Genomic DNA, 16,386 nt, shown 5'->3' on the forward strand with positions numbered 1-16,386 from the left:
ATACAGAAATATTAACATTTTTTTATGAGTAGACAAGTCATTAAAATTGTATTGCAGCAGGCAAATAGTCATTATGATTTCCCAAGTCATTATGATCCATAACATTTACAGTTATTTCAAGATATCCTAAGATGATAAAAAATCACTAATTTTGGGGTCGTGTGACTTATTTTCTTTTGATTCGTTGAGTCTTTTTCTTTTTTTTTTTCTTTGCCAAAACCTTTTCAGCAAACTTAAAAAATTACAACTATGATTTGCATGGCAAACTAGTTAAGTGAAATAGCTGGGTTTCTCATATGCCTAAAATTGCAAAACTCTCATACTAAAGTACAGTACACTTAAAGCCTATCACATACTTCATGGTTCTGGCCTTTTCAAAGTGGAAAAATCCTGTAAGCTGGATGATGATAATGATAATGATAGTGATAATGATAATGATGATAATGATAATGATGATAACGGTGATTATTAAATAGTTTAACCAGACTACTGAGTACACATCTGTATCATATGGCTACCCATATTAAGAAAGATCATAATTTATAACATACACCTGATCATTCAAGACATCCCACAGCAAACAGTACTTCCATTACCTTCTACCTTACACAAACTGCACTTTATTCCTTCAATTTAAGAGACTTATCCACCAAATGCAAAAAATTATCATAATGGGCAGATAAGTAAAGTAGACATCTCATATGTTGTGAATTAAATTCCAAAAATCTATTTTGGTTCTCATACAATATATAAACACTAGCTGTCTGGTTGTAGAGGAGAGATAATTGCTTCTCAAAAGATTTAAGTTAAAATTAATTTGTTCTCAAGGTCAGGAAAGGAAGCCTATGTCACCTACAATACCTAACTCTAACTAAAAGACATCAACATTCAATAAAAATTAATTTATTTCAAAAGCTGCTCTTTGGAACCCATTCTATGCTTTTACTACTAAGCTGAACAATTGTTGCCTACTATTAAATTTCATACTTATAAATGAAGAGAAGCTTAAAATTTCTGTCAAAATGAGAATTTTTTACACTCACCACTATTGCCAGTCTAATTTCATGTGTCCAACAACTCACTGGTTATAAAACAAATGTAAAAACTCAATAGTTATAAAATGTAAAAACTAACTAGTTATAAAAAAGTTACAAGTACTAACCGCATGAACATGTCAACAGCAGTAATATATATAAAGGGAAGTGCTATAGAGAATACATCCTAATTATTAATTACTGATAGTTATTAGGAGAATAATGGTACAAAAAATCACACATGACACTACTATTTACTATTTACATAAGTGCAATAAAAATTCTAATTTCCAACTATAGTACCAGAAATACCATTCAAAAATTTTCTATGATCTACCCACTGCACAGTTGCCACTAAACTCATAACAACAATAATATACTGTACAGTGCATCATCACCCATACTGACAGTGCTAGTTTTACAAGCATAAATCTAAGAAGGGACTTAGATCAGCCTCAAACAAAATATTTCACCTCTTCAACATAAAACAGTGAGATAGAAAATATTTTAAAAACTCCATTCTAATGAAAATAAGTGTAAATTACATAAGCTCAATAACAAAAACGTATGCACATAGACCAAAGGTAAAGTACACCTCCCAAACCATGACCTTTATCTTCAGGTACAATATCTGAGGTTCCAAAGACCTGACTACACAACTGTAAGGTACTCGGATTACTGTAGTTCAGTAAGGAAGACATAGTATACAGTAACATCAATAGAACCATGATGATTTGTAAAATCATCTTATCCAAGTCCTATATTTTTTTATGCTTTTTTTTATAAATTTCTTGAAAATTTTCCTATACTTACTAGCTTGGCATTTCACCCTAATTTGTTTAGGCATATTCCACCTTGGCCAAATATTCCAAAGTCAAAAATATTTTTGTCTGTGCTGCCAACTAAAATATACCTTTCTCCTCTGCCTTCAATTATTATCTATTATGAATTACGAGAAGTACTCTAACAACTTTTAAAAAGAGGGTTATTGTTAATACTGGATTTGGAAGACTTACAGGCATAATTACAATACAACTTCAAAAAATTGTACTTTCCAAACCATTCAAGAACATGTAGCCAAGTATCAGGTATTCCCTACTTTCCATATATGGCTCCACTATCTGATTCACTTCTGAAAAGGGTTGCAGTGACAGTTTATACCAGTCATCAATCAAAATTCTTCTACAACGTAAATAAAAATTTTTAGTGAAGGAGTTGACAGTTTACACTTGACTAAACCAAGCCACACATAGCCATATTTGACCTATTTTCTATGAAAGTACTTCCCCTCTAGGCATAAGATAAGGACTCCTCTAAAGAATATCAACATTTCTAGGCATAAGATAAGGACTCATCAAAAGAATACCAACATTAACTATTAGCTCAGCCTCGCGCACTGCAAATCCACTACTGTACTTACAACAACTTGACACATAAACTGTTCATAAACTTTGATGCCCACTGGCCTAGGAAAAATGAAGGGAAAGTTTTCTAAGCAAATACAGGACATGTCAATACCATTTATATGATACATTACAATCTTTTTAATTTAATTCAACAAGTATGTGCTAGTGAGGTCCAAAAAACCTTTCAAAGCTCCTGATATCTGCTATCTGCAAAGCAGCTACTGCACCGAAATGAATTTGTTACACGGCATATCTTACACGTGCTCTTACTGCAAATAGCATTAGACAAAAATTCTATACCCACCAACAATATGCTTGCATTGCAGTGTATAGAATGTGATTACTGTATTATAAACAACTATGGCATGCCTACACTAGATCATGGTACACGTTTCCATATAAACTCTCTCTCTTGTAAATACCACATGATCACTCACTTTGTCTAAAATGGGGTAATTCCCTACAACTAACTGTAGTTTGAAATTCAGTGAAACTGAATATTACTTAAATAAGAACTTCTTTTTTCTTCTAAATTCAGTTTCAAGAGCTATTAAAATAGTAATTCTTGCTATATAAAAAAATATTAATAATACTTCCCTTATTATGAATAAATTTTCATAAAGGTATTTCTATGTAAACCAATCATTTCTCACAGTGTATGATGTAACAAGAGAAATACCTAAAAACTTCATCATAAATGAAAAAGAAGAAAATAACAGAAGTGTTATTTTCAATTTCACAAAAATGTCTATGAGAGTACTAAGCAATTATGTGCCACCATGCTCAGCAAATTATAATACAAGAAATACTCCAGATACCATTTCTTGGAAATGCTGAACAGTAACATCGTTTATGTATTTGTAGTGAATACCAAATATCTGCAGCTCAGGCTTAACTGTCAAGCAAATACAGATGCTTTTTACACTGCACAAGACAACCACAAGCACAGGGCAAGCATAAAACAAAAGAAGAGAGTAACGTTACAAAAGGCTTTAGGAGTTGAATTTCCTAATATAAAATCTAAAAATTACAGTAGACCCCAAAACTACAGGCATCCATTCACTTAGCCTAGTAGCTAGAGGAAAAATCATTCTCTTAACTAGAGGAAGAAGTAAGAACTTTCAGTAAAGATTCAGCTGGTTCATCTTCACAACTACATGCATCCTCACAATTTTGCTTTCATAACAAAAATGTGTATCAAATATGAGATATATAACCATGCCCTTCGCAGGGGTATGTACCAATTTGAAGAGGTGAATTACATGATGTCAAAATTGAAGTGACAATGGTCTAAGGTACTACTGAAGGCTAAATATTTAGCCTATTACAGTGAAAATTAAGTTATTTGTAATTTTCTGATGAATTTTGAGACAATTTATATATAAACAGGAATCTTAGACTATTTAATAAAAAAAACAAGAAATAGGCTTGATAAAAACACAGAATATCACCTTTACATTGAAAATATAATCTGAAACTCTTTGTTTCTTATTTACTTTAAACACTGAAGATATTACTCATTATCTTACGTATAGTGCGTCAATTAGTAAATTGCTCATCAGTAAACCAATGTTTTCTTTTTAGAAAACCACAACTACATAATACAAATTAAGTATTTTTCAAAATTTTAATATAATTATATTCCTCTGTTATATATAGAGAAAACTACTGCAAGCAAAATACCAAAATCAGGCTTAAGGGGTAAAAGGTAAAGAAAGAGAAATTATCATCTACTCACAGTCAGGTTATGTCATCTCATCATGCAAACCAACTGTTATTTCATGAACAAGGGCCAAGCAATTAAAAAAATAAATCTTAAGCTTCCTAGTGATATGAAGATAATTTGTTTACAATGCAGAAAATTAGTTAAAGCTCCCTAATAGCCAATTCAGATATTTGGCAAGGACGGAATTTCAGCCACTTACTTTGATATAACTTGTCCTATTTACCAGTAAGGTTGAAAAATGTAAAGTCTACCATTCTTGTGTGCAATCACAAGTAAATATGAATTGGAATTCTAAATTACAAATGCAAAATAGCTTGGTTTAGTTAATTTAGGTATAGTGTTTTCAATAGGTAAAGAGTACAAGCCCTATTTTGTTAAAAGGTTACTCAATATTTATTATGGTCTACTGAGTTTTACACACAATTCCAAGACAGTTTGGAACTCCACTAGCAAGAATGGATTAACTATGTTCAGCACATGAAAAAATTAAGCACAATAATTCAAAAGCCCTGTGACATCCAAGACCAGATAACAATTCAAGCATTCACATTCATTATGCAGTCCACAATCTATACTGGGGTCTACTGTATTTAAAGATAGTCACAGATGACTAGTAAACACAAGTTGTGTTAGTAAAAAACAAAAGATAATCAAGAAGTTAATAGGTAATGAAATCAACACTTTAGAGGAATTTAGAAAATTAATTATATAACTAAGAGCAACGTGAATGGTGGGTTCTATTGAAAAATACAATAAATAAAAGAGAAAGGAAGAGACAGATAGATTATGGAGCCCTCCCGAGGCAATGCACGGATGGGAAAAAGAGAATAACCTCTACCTGGTCTGTGTGCTGCCATAGGATTGCACTGGGGTAGTAGTGGTAGTAGTGGCAGATGGAGGAGGTGGTTGGCCGCGCACTGGGTAACTTACGCCGTCCCCTAGACTAGAATAACAACAAAAGATCACACATTCTTAAAGGACTCTGCCACTACTGGTTTAGGTTGTTACAGACGCTTTTACGTAATCAAGGATGAAAACTAATGTCATTCTTTATCTGTAGAAGACATGTGAGGGAGTGTTAAAAGTATCTTGACCAATAACTATTAATGCAAAGCAAAAAAGGCTACTATCATAGAATTATCATCAATGTAACTATATCTATTTATGCATACAGGTGATGATGACAACGTTTATCACTGAAGTAGTTACAGTACCAATCAAATGCACTCAGACTACTGAACAGCCGAAAACTGTTCCCACTGTCTCACATGTCATCAGTATGTAGGCTTAAATATACACATACATCATTGGCAGTTTACTTCAGTGCTGCATATCATTATGGAACACCAACCTGAAGACACAAAATAAAAAAAATAAAATTCTTAAGATTTAGGTGAAAAATGATACACCATCATTTTTCTTTGACACCAATATGATCAAAATGAAGAGACTGGCAGGTGATTCACATCACTGACATCTTCAGAGCACACAGAATCAAAAAATATCAACTGACACACAGTAAAATAAAAACACCTGCAACATCTTCAAATCTGTCAAACTTGGGACTACTACAATTACTCAATATCACTATTATAAACATCAAGTTCAGAATGATCACAGACACTGGAAAAGTATGATACTACTACTGATTATTATGGAAAGTTTGGAGTAATGTACACAAGTGTGATTGGAAGTTCTTTGATACCTTACATATAAATATTGCCAATACAGTTTTTGTCAACACTAATTCACTTTCCTGAATTGAAAATCCCTCTGTTCAATTTTTTCAAACTTACAGATAACCAAAAGTTTTGTAATTAAGGACATACCACTATCTTGATACTATCATCATACTGGGTCATGCAATGAGATTAAAGTTCAGAGGACAGCTGCCCTAACGAAGGGTACAAACACCAATCAAAATAATGTGCAAACAAAGTACTGTACTGTGTACATAATTCTGCATACTGTATATTGAAACATGCTAACATATATCGTTTACCAAAACATAACTTATGCTACTATCAAGACAGATTACAGATATTCCAAAGGAGCAAAAACGACTACAGAAAACCTTAACTGTGCAAATGCATACAATATTAAGCTCAAAACACTGATTCACAGCCCACATTTACCTAAGATTTAGAACCTTCGAGTACTCATTCTTTCTCAACATCTTGCGCCTACTGTTCTTAACACCTTAGCACAAATTTCCTGTAATGTGCTGCTTGACAAAATCTTTATCAATTGCGACCGATGAATGCAGAGCATTACCAAATACTGTACCATCAACTTGACTTTTTTTGTCTTGGTTATTAGGATTAATTACAGTTTTTCTTTACTTCACCTAGCAATACCTACTGAATAACTATTCACCAAATAGGAAAATTTTAAGTATTAAAATACCCTGGTACAACAAATGGCACTTTCACTGCAACAGCATGCATAACTGACAGATTTTTATAGCTGCCTCCAGGTGAACTATCAATAGCAAATTAATTCAATTTTCCTGCAGGAATAAATTATTTTACAATGGGTTTTAGGGTACCAGTGTAATTATAGAGAAGTTATGCTTCTGGCAATAATCATTTTACCTGCTATAACACTCAATATGGGTTTATCCCCTACAATTATCAAGAAAAGGTTCACCCAAACTAAATATGTACAACAGTGTAATCTTCCCTAGTGTTGTGCATAAAATAATCTTGAGCTTTCCTCTACATTTCCCCAAGAGATCCTAACTGATTTCTGGTCAACAACTCAGTTTATGCCCCCTTTCTCATTTTTTATTCTTAAATATATAATTTACAATCTTCATTTAACCAATTTCCATCACTCTCTCATGTCAATTTGAAGTAACTTTATGTCTTTATAAAGTTACTTTCTTACCCTGCCAAGCTAAGTATCTCTTTTATTTCTTAAACTGTCAACAACAGACTTACGTCAGTCTTTTCTGAACCTTACTCAATTTAAGTTTTGTCGTCAATATTTTATACACTATACAATGTAATAATCAATATCAAGCTCTTGCTTTATCTTTTTTTATATTTACTGTTTCGTCACAATTTTCCCCCTCCACACCAACAGTCCCTTTATCCATGAAATTTCCACTTTTAACTTCTCAATATGACCAAAATTCCTTCACAGGTACTGGAATTATTGTGCTTTGTCCAATTTATAACTGATCCCTAGATTCAAAAGAACTTATATTTGTGAAATTACATTCCACACCAGTACTGGTTAACTCCTTGTAATTCTCAACCTTCCTGCTGCTTTATCAAGTTACCATTCTACAACTACTGTAGTAATATTCAGAGTAGTCCTACAGCAATTTACTGGACTTTCTACAAAGGAAGTTCTTCTACCATATCATCAAATATTTCCCTCATCATTCAAATATTTCTCTCATCATTGCTTCTGCACACAGGTGACAATGAACTGCCAAAACCTACTCTTATTTTGGCAGTCCTAGGTTCTTATTTTTTTCTAGCTACCAATACACTGACTGCTAGTCCAAGATAGAAGCTCCTAATAAAATTCTTTCAAGTCCATATGCAATCCTTTCAAAAACTATCTAACTTGCAGACCAAGGTAAAACTTTTCAAAATCAAGGAAACATTTACAGGTTACATCATTATACCTCATAGGTACCTAATGATTTTGGCAAAGAATTTTAAATGAAAACAAATATGACTGCATAAATTTGTGCAATGGCAAGTCAGAAAATCCTGTTAAAATGTCTTAAAAAGTCATATGCAATAACAACTTAATTCATTTTAAGAATTGCTACTTAAATTGAAAAACTACCAAAATCAAAAGAACCTTTTAAAAAATGTGCACCCCACATACCCTATAAGCAATCCCATAACATCATTAATATGCACCAATATGCAGTAAATATTCCTCACTGTCAAATTTATCAGTTCCAGATGTCCTTTACTCCTAACACCACTGGGTTGTGGAACAGTCTCCCAGAGGATGTTGTACAATTGGAACTTCAAAAGTTTAAGGGAAGATGCAATGCATTACTACCCTAATACCAATCTCCTTGCATTCTAATAATCTACAATCTACATTTTTATCTATTTACTGATCTGTTAACTTATTTCTTCTTTTTTAATAAGTGAGATCTCTTCTTTTTGCATTTCCCTTTACCTCCTCTTACTTCTTTCTTATGAAAACCATATTCTTTGGAAGCTTGAATTTCAAGTCAATGGCCCCTACAGGCTTGTTCCACATGAATAAGGTTCATATTCTGAACAATGGCCCCTATGGGCTTGTTCCATATGAATAGGGTTCATCTTCTGAACAACAACAAAAAACAAAAAACAACAATAATAATAATATAAGTAATAATATTTTGGGTGATTTTTCATTGGTTGTCAAAGCTGGGGGTTGCTCCTATTGGCTGGGAGCAGAATGACTCATCTGCGAGTCTGGCTGACCAATGTAGTCGCTGACTGGTTGGTGCCAGGTCTGAGGAGTTTTGGTCATAGGGCGCACTGCCTAAAGTAGCAGGCGGCTTAACTGCTATCCCAGGGGCATGCATTGCCGTTCTCCTGACAGTGGAAGGGAGAAGAAGGGTCTCCTGGGTTACATTTAGTGACGGTTTCCCCTTGAATAGCAATTCAACTGCCTGCTACTTTAGGCAGTGCACTCTATGACCAAACCTCCCGGGACCTGGCGCCAACTGCTCAGTGAGTACATTGGTCCGCCAGATTCTCCCAGACGAATCATTCTGCTCCCAGCCAACAGGAATAGCCCTTCCCCCTAGCTTCGACAACCAATGTAAAATCACCAAAAATTGCTTTAAGCCCTCTTGCAGGTATAAATATGGCATAAAAAAAAAAATAAAATAATAATAATAATAATAATAATAATAATGTCATTCAATCATTCTACATTTTTACTGTCTTTTTAATAAATGAACACATTTCAATTAATGAAAATGTTGAGAAAAACCATAAAAGTTGAACAGAACTCAATGTTACTTCATGACGGTAGCCCAGAATCCCAGCCTCTCCCTCCACCTCTTCCACCCCACCATCATAAATGCTCCAAGACCACCAACTCCTTCACCTCCTAATTAAAAACAGGGGTGAAAATGATGAAGATACTGATGATCCACTTCCATTTGTAGAATAATGCCATACAGCTTTTGAACATTTGTCTGCTGTGTTTATGCACTCTACGGCAAGAACTAAATTAATGTGTTTGTGTAGCTTCATCATCATCGTTCAGTATCACCAAAACTTCTGAAAAACCTAAGTGGAAGTTGATATGTATTTGCATATCCTTGTACATGTATAAAGTGAACACAACTTCAAAGCAAATGAGACACTGCAAATGACATGGATGCAAGCACACAGTTGAATACACAGCCAAAGCACCACCACATGGCCAAACATTGGCACTATTACTTCCGAAAGTCATGTATAAGAAATTTTTTTTCAAGTTTTTAAATAATATTAAACTGTACATTAATGTATACATTATTACTTAGCAGATATTACTTTAATCTTTTTATGTGATTTGGTACCTTTTTTTACTGATGGTAGTATTTTTATGGCTTTTTACATTAACTGTTGACCAACGAACACATCATAAGTTTCATTATAGTCTCTACTCTCATGTCCACCTCAATGGTACAGTATGCTTATCAGCTACTAAAGGTATAAAAACCTTTATATCCTTTCAATGATGCTATTATGTCATTCTTCCAACAATTGCACTGTACTTCTCTAGTTAATAGAATTCAACAAAGTTCTCACCTGTGTCAATATTTTTTCCTGGAGACATGAATCGACAGAATAATGCAACACTATTCCTCCTAAAACCAACATGTTTTAAGGTTTCAAGGTTGTTGTGATCGAGAAATTCATCTATTCCTGAAATCATCTAAACGAAATCTTAACCACCTCCTAACTTTTGTAACCAGTATTTGCCTGCAGCTTTTTTTTTATATAACTGTAATGTTCACCATCACCCAGTGCAATTTACAGTACATGAAATTTACACTGACTGGCATAATTTCAGCCATATACAAGCAAGCGATCCACAACATATTAACACCAACTTAATGGACCTCGCATTAACAGACTTCTTATTCATCAGCTACATTATTATCATTTTTTGCTTTGCCTTCATTAAAGATGTGATACATTTTTAAATAAATCTGGTAAATTGAATGTTGAGTGTTAAGTGCAGGTTAGTTCAAGTTGAAAACAAATGGGAATTGCTGTCAGCTAAAAAATCTCTAGGAAATAATCCAGGCAAACTATAATATATGGTGTTTGTTACTTAACAAACTTTGTTAAGTAATAGAAAGCTGGACCCCTACAAGCATCTGTTAAACTGAGGGGCTACTTTTAATTTTAGGCTTAAATGTCAAATTCTACATTCAGTATACTGCATTTGAGAGTTACAGCACCAACCTTGTTACTATACTGTTTAAGCCTGCAGTTTAACCCTACCACCACCATCATCATCACAAACATTTTTGTTAGCTTGCTATGGTCCATGTCCTGCCACTTCATAGCTAGTACTGCTTTTAAGTATTCTTCATCCCATTTCCATTTCATCACCTGTTTCAACTACAGGTTGACCATCACTAATCCGGCAATCAGTAGTCCGGAACAATCAGTAATCTGGCACAAATTTCGGCTAGAGTAATTTCTAATGTTTCCGCAATGATTTTCAAATTTCCCGGGTCGCTGCTCTAACTCGCTCGCCGGCCGCTTCCATTTGGTGGCACAGTGTGCTGCATCAACAAACTGGTAGCCTAGCCTACATTATACTGAACTCTATTCACATATTAACAGTATTATACAAACATCAACATAACGAATGTGCATCTTTTTCATGGATCTTTTAAAAAGTTATGCTTTACTACATTGTTTCCAGTTGCATATATTCTCATATTGCTTTTGTATTATAAATTGCGATCAATGTTTTGTTTTGGGAATCAATATCGCGGTGTTTATTTCGCCGCATTTAACTAAGTTCAAAGCGCTTTTCTTGCTTCTAGTTAGCGTAAATGAATATGGATACTTTATTTATTTGGGACAAGGATATTTTTCGTTATACAAAGTGTTTTTAAGTCGAAATATAACTTAAATATGTCTCATTGTGAAATTAATTCAGCTATTTTTTCGTTAATATATGACGTTCGCGGAAATCGCGGCTGGCCGTTGTGGGGGCATGTTTGTGTAAATAAAAATCACAATTCCGTTCGCTATTTTCTCTTGATTTCATCATAATACGAGCTTTACGTATTTATCTTTTATCGGCGTGAAAACAGTAGTAATTTGTGTTCTTTCATGCCCAGTAGTTTTGATTAAAATACGTTCTCTCCAGTTTTATTTACGGTCGAGTTTCATCCATGCTGCCGATGCATGATAATTTATAGTCATTAGCAGCTTGAAAATTGTTTTCTCAGCTTCAGCTACAACTTGCAGCTTAAAGTTACTGTAGCAGTATATTTCCCTGTCGATCTTTTCTCCAAAGCGAATAAGGGTATAGTGTAAAAAATATATCAGTCCTATTGTACAGTACTTAACGTCATTTGTAACATAACTACAGTAATTGTGTATTACTGTACAATGGTTGAAATACAAGCAAAACAGTTGTTATCCGATACCACTATTAGCAAAACAACAGTTTCCCGTTCGGTTCTTTATGGCTGTACGCATTTACGCAAGAGTATAATGTTACTAACAATACTTTTATCATTCTCTTTTAGTTTTTTAACTAGCAGATGGAATAAAGAGATGGAGGAAAAGAAGTTGGTCTATTGCAAGTTGGTCTCTCTCGCTGCCTGCGCCTGTGTGAAGTCTAAAAATATTTCCTAAATATTTTCGTATCGGTATTAACTGCTAACCCCATCGTAAACTCAAAATATCGTATGTCGAATTATTGTAACTCGAGCACTACCTGTATTTGATAATTGTCTTTTCTTTATTAACCAACTTTTACTGATTTATGGGATATTTTAATTCTAAGATGAGGTGCTGAGCTACTGGGTTTCGTGTATTCTAGCCTAGTAAATGGCTAATCCGGCACCCTCCAGGTCCCAATGATGCCGGATTAATGATGGTCAACCTGTATCTCAATATGAGATCTCTGTCTATTTTCTAGCCACTCAACACAAAATCTCTCAACCCATTCCTCCATTCATATTGCAATATGTCCTCTGCACAAAGACCATAAACTTTATATTCTATTCACACCTTTGCAAACAATAGTTTAACCTTACCAATACATCAAAAATATTATTTGAAAATAGAGGCAATTTCACGAGAAAATTTCAACATATTGAAGGCAGCAACTTGTGGTTCACTAAATGGTTGATATTAGAACAGTCATATTGAAAATATATTTTCGTAAAGCAATATATTCTCTACTTTCACGATTGTATATGTTAGTACTATAATCATAATGGGTCAAACAATTATATGATCTTTTCAAAGACAAGAACAAACTAATTCAATGTGGCTAATTTTAGTTGTATGATAACAAAAATGCAATGGCTGGTAAAATCAGTTTTAATTTGATCATACTGCTCTTCACTCAACAAGCTATTTATTCCTAATGATTGATTTCAGTAATACTATATCAATCATACTATGGTTACTGGGTTTATAGCAAATTAAGTAACTGTCTGGTTTACCTATTCAACAAGATAATATTTGGCGGATTTGTAACAATTTACATTACCTTCAGCACCTTCTTGAGCAGGTACTCACCAAATTTAAACATTTAAACAAGCTTCATATAACTTTCAGAATGAACATTTTTAGTAGATTTCCATGAGGTTCCAATGAACTTCTACATTCACTGTAAACTACAGACACCACCCTACTTACAAATGTTTAACGTTCCAGATGGCCGTTTGTATGTTGAATTGTTTGTTAAGTTGGTTACTGTACTCTTCACGCCTATGTAGTACAGTATGATATAAAGTCAATACAGTACTGTACGTCCTTCCATCCTAAAACACAATTCACTGTACATACAGCACTGTATTTTAGATAATAGGCACACAGAACAAAATCAGAACTTATGGGTGGCAAACGGGAGCGCTCTGAACACCTTTTTTAATTTGCAATCCCATTCGTTTGTATCTCTGAATCTTTTTAAGTTGAATGTGCGTCAGTAGGTTGGTGTCTGTATTAATTTTTAGGATATTTTAAAACCTCTTTTTAACATGTTACACCACACATACTGTGAACTGGTTCCCTACTTTTTTTGTAACCTATCCTGCTTTGAAAGAATTTTTTTTTTTTAGTTCATCCTTTATTATTAACTTGAGACATCACTTCTGGGTACCACAGAGTAATCAATAAAACTTCCAAGTAAAAATCTATTCAATATACACAGTACAGTACTATCAATTATCTAGTAGTTTAACCACACCATTGAGTCATACTTCTAAACTATTATAAAGAGACAGGTTTGTGTGTTCTGTAAGAACGTTTAATGAGAACTTCATGGTACTGCAAATTTATGGTAATTTTAGCATTAATCAACTCCAGGTGTTGCTGACTTTAGGTGTTGATGACTTCTTGTCATGCCTAAGTTGTTAAAAACCAATCAAACACTACCTTGAACAATGGGACAACAAATTAGTTCAAAGTTTGGCAGGCTAGAGAGAGAGAGAGAGAGAGAGAGAGAGAGAGAGAGAGAGAGAGAGAGAGAGAGAGAGAGAGAGAGAGAGAGAGAGAGAGAGAGAGAGAGAGAGAGAGAGAGAGAGAGAGAGAGAGAGAGAGAGAGAGAGAGAGAGAGAGAGAGAGAGAGAGAGAGAGAGAGAGAGAGTGTGTTTAGCAACTGGGCAAATAATCTTTAGTACTGATGACATAGCACAACATAAGCCATTTGTAGGCATCAATCCCATTCTAGGGTGAAATACCAACAAAATAAAGCAAAATTATAAGAAACTCGTACATCACGATTAAAATACGGTACTTACTACTTATTTTCATTGTTGCCAACTGAAGAAAAATTTTGATGCTTTCTGCAAAAGGTAACCAGACTGTTAAGAATTCTATTAATAAAGGCCTCTTTGCCTAATTTATGTATCACAAACAGCATTCAAACTGCTCTAGGCAAATCTTGTTCCTCAGGCAACTATAAATAAAGTTTGCCAACATATTTTCTTTAAATTTACAAACTTTTTCACTGATTTATCAATGCTGGCTTAAGGCCATATTATGTATGGTGAAGTCTGTTTACAAATCAAGAAGCAATGTCCCAAATAGTGTGGGAATTTCCCACTTATAGTGCTAAAGTTCTTCAGGTGAGGAAGCTTGCTGTCTTTTTCAAACTTTCTCATCTGCATAAAATAACCGATACCCACGTTTATGCCAATGTTATCACTGAATTTAATAATATAATGTGGTATATCTTTACAAATGACTGGACAGGAATAAGGAAAACTGGACTGTATGGGGAACTGATGAATTAATGGCAGAAAAAACAGTGCTACTATGAGCTGTTGGGACAATGCAAAGAGCCCTCAGTATTACCTACACAATACTCATCACCACATACTATGTTCTCATTCCTTGACATGGAATTCCAAGTTATCTACTGGAAGCATAAACTAACCAGAAGAGAAATTTCTTGAACAATTCATCCAGCAGGTCAGACAAAGGCAAAGATATTCATCTTACCACCCATTAAAACCACCTTGGGCATGGGATAATTTTGGACCGATCTGTGAAGCAGTGATTCTTTGTGATACGGCAAAGGATGCCAAGAACGTAAATTCTATGGTGCAGACTTTGAAAGATGCCCTATTTCTAGTGTAGCCTTAAGAGACCACATCTGTTCTCTAGTAAAATAGCTCCCTTTTGTAATTCTAATAAATAAGACTTCAGGAAGGGCAAGGAATGACTGAAGTACCCATAAAAGACTGAGTCATTGCTTCAATCAGTCTTTGCTGCAAACTTCAAGGAAAATGAGACCAACTGAAGGTCACAAAATGGGGATGTAGAAACTTTCCTTCAAAGAGCGGGAATGCCACTGACACACTTTGAAGAGGTTAAAGTAAGCAAAAATAGTCTTAAAAAGGTAAAATCTAAAAGAAACATGAAGAGCTAAAGCAAACAAAAATCATTTCAAAGGGTCAAATCTAAAAGAAACTAATCTGACAGATGCTTGAGCAGTGGTCTAGTAGAACTAAACTCAAGTCCTTGTGGGATAGATTTACTGAAGTGGCAGAAAGGAAAGGAAATACTTCATAAGTTGAGATCACACTGAATAAGACTGAAGACAAGGCACTGTGATAACTAATGAGAGCCTAAATATAGATCTTATCCCTGAAATGAAATTTGAATTGGAATATAGAATTTAGGACAAAGGTCAAATGCTGGGACCTAGAGGTCATTCAGTGCTGAAAAGGAAATTGAGAGTATGGAAAATTTTAAAGGTGTAACAGGAGGAAAACCTTGAAGTTGCACTATGAAACAATTGTAAGGAGAGTGTGGAGAGTAAGACGGAAGAAAGAGAATAAGAATAAGTACAGTAAAAGAAATAAAAGAGGTTACAGCTAGGAGCCAAAGGGATGCTGCAAAGAACCTCAAGTAATGCCTACAGTACATCGTGTGAGGTGCAATGATGGCACTACCACCCTCAGGGGCCAAAAAAGGCCATAAGGACAAACAGTGGCTTTGCAGAGCAAAGACTCCACTGATCACACCACACAATGAATCTTGCTTACTTTGCATGGTCGAGAAGTGGCATGACAGAGTGGCTTTGCTTAATAACTGTCAGTGGTGAAGGTGAAATAGATGCTTCAGAAGAAAACCCCAAGCAGGAAGATATCTGGGAATATCTATTAATAGCCAAGGAGACCAAACCAAGGAGACTGACACTTGACCAAGAGGGATTATACGGAAACGAACTCCTGCAATTTCCTTGGCAGCAAGGCTGCATTGCAACTGAAGGAAACAAGACAAAAAAGAAAAAAAACACCAACCTTAGATCGCATAAAACTTCCAAGGCTTTTGAAACACTAAAGGCAGATGGCACTCTTAACTCATAGGCTTGCTGTAACCATGACTGGAGCCAGCCACATGCATCATAATGTCCTTCTGGATGTAGTACAAGGACTTGGCCTGGTGGCCAGAAGGAGCCCAAGTGTATTGAACCTGAGGCTTCTTTATCATTATGAAAGGTGGTGATAGGGGACTCATGCATTGGTCTAGCTGGGTGGTCAATA

The 16,386-nt window shown here is 34.6% G+C and overlaps 1 protein-coding gene across 22 annotated transcripts in view; it reads right to left on the bottom strand.

Annotated features, from left to right (window-relative positions):
• LOC136847979 (palmitoyltransferase ZDHHC20-B-like) overlaps window positions 1-16,386 on the bottom strand; it is a 110,984-nt gene that overhangs the window by 47,658 nt on the left and 46,940 nt on the right. For 10 of the 22 annotated variants that reach the window (XM_067120126.1, XM_067120064.1, XM_067120107.1 and 7 more), the window contains one exon: window positions 5,005-5,109. The exons of 5 other annotated variants lie outside the window; for them this stretch is intronic. In XM_067120126.1, the coding sequence (XP_066976227.1) occupies window positions 5,005-5,109 (105 nt within the window). Of the gene's footprint in view, window positions 1-5,004; window positions 5,110-14,133; window positions 14,179-16,386 lie in introns of all 22 variants that reach the window. 7 more of the 22 variants (XM_067120070.1, XM_067120048.1, XM_067119999.1 and 4 more) reach the window with 1 other exon arrangement.

Source organism: Macrobrachium rosenbergii, chromosome 2, assembly GCF_040412425.1.
Source record: "Macrobrachium rosenbergii isolate ZJJX-2024 chromosome 2, ASM4041242v1, whole genome shotgun sequence".
NCBI classification, from domain to species: domain Eukaryota; kingdom Metazoa; phylum Arthropoda; class Malacostraca; order Decapoda; family Palaemonidae; genus Macrobrachium; species Macrobrachium rosenbergii.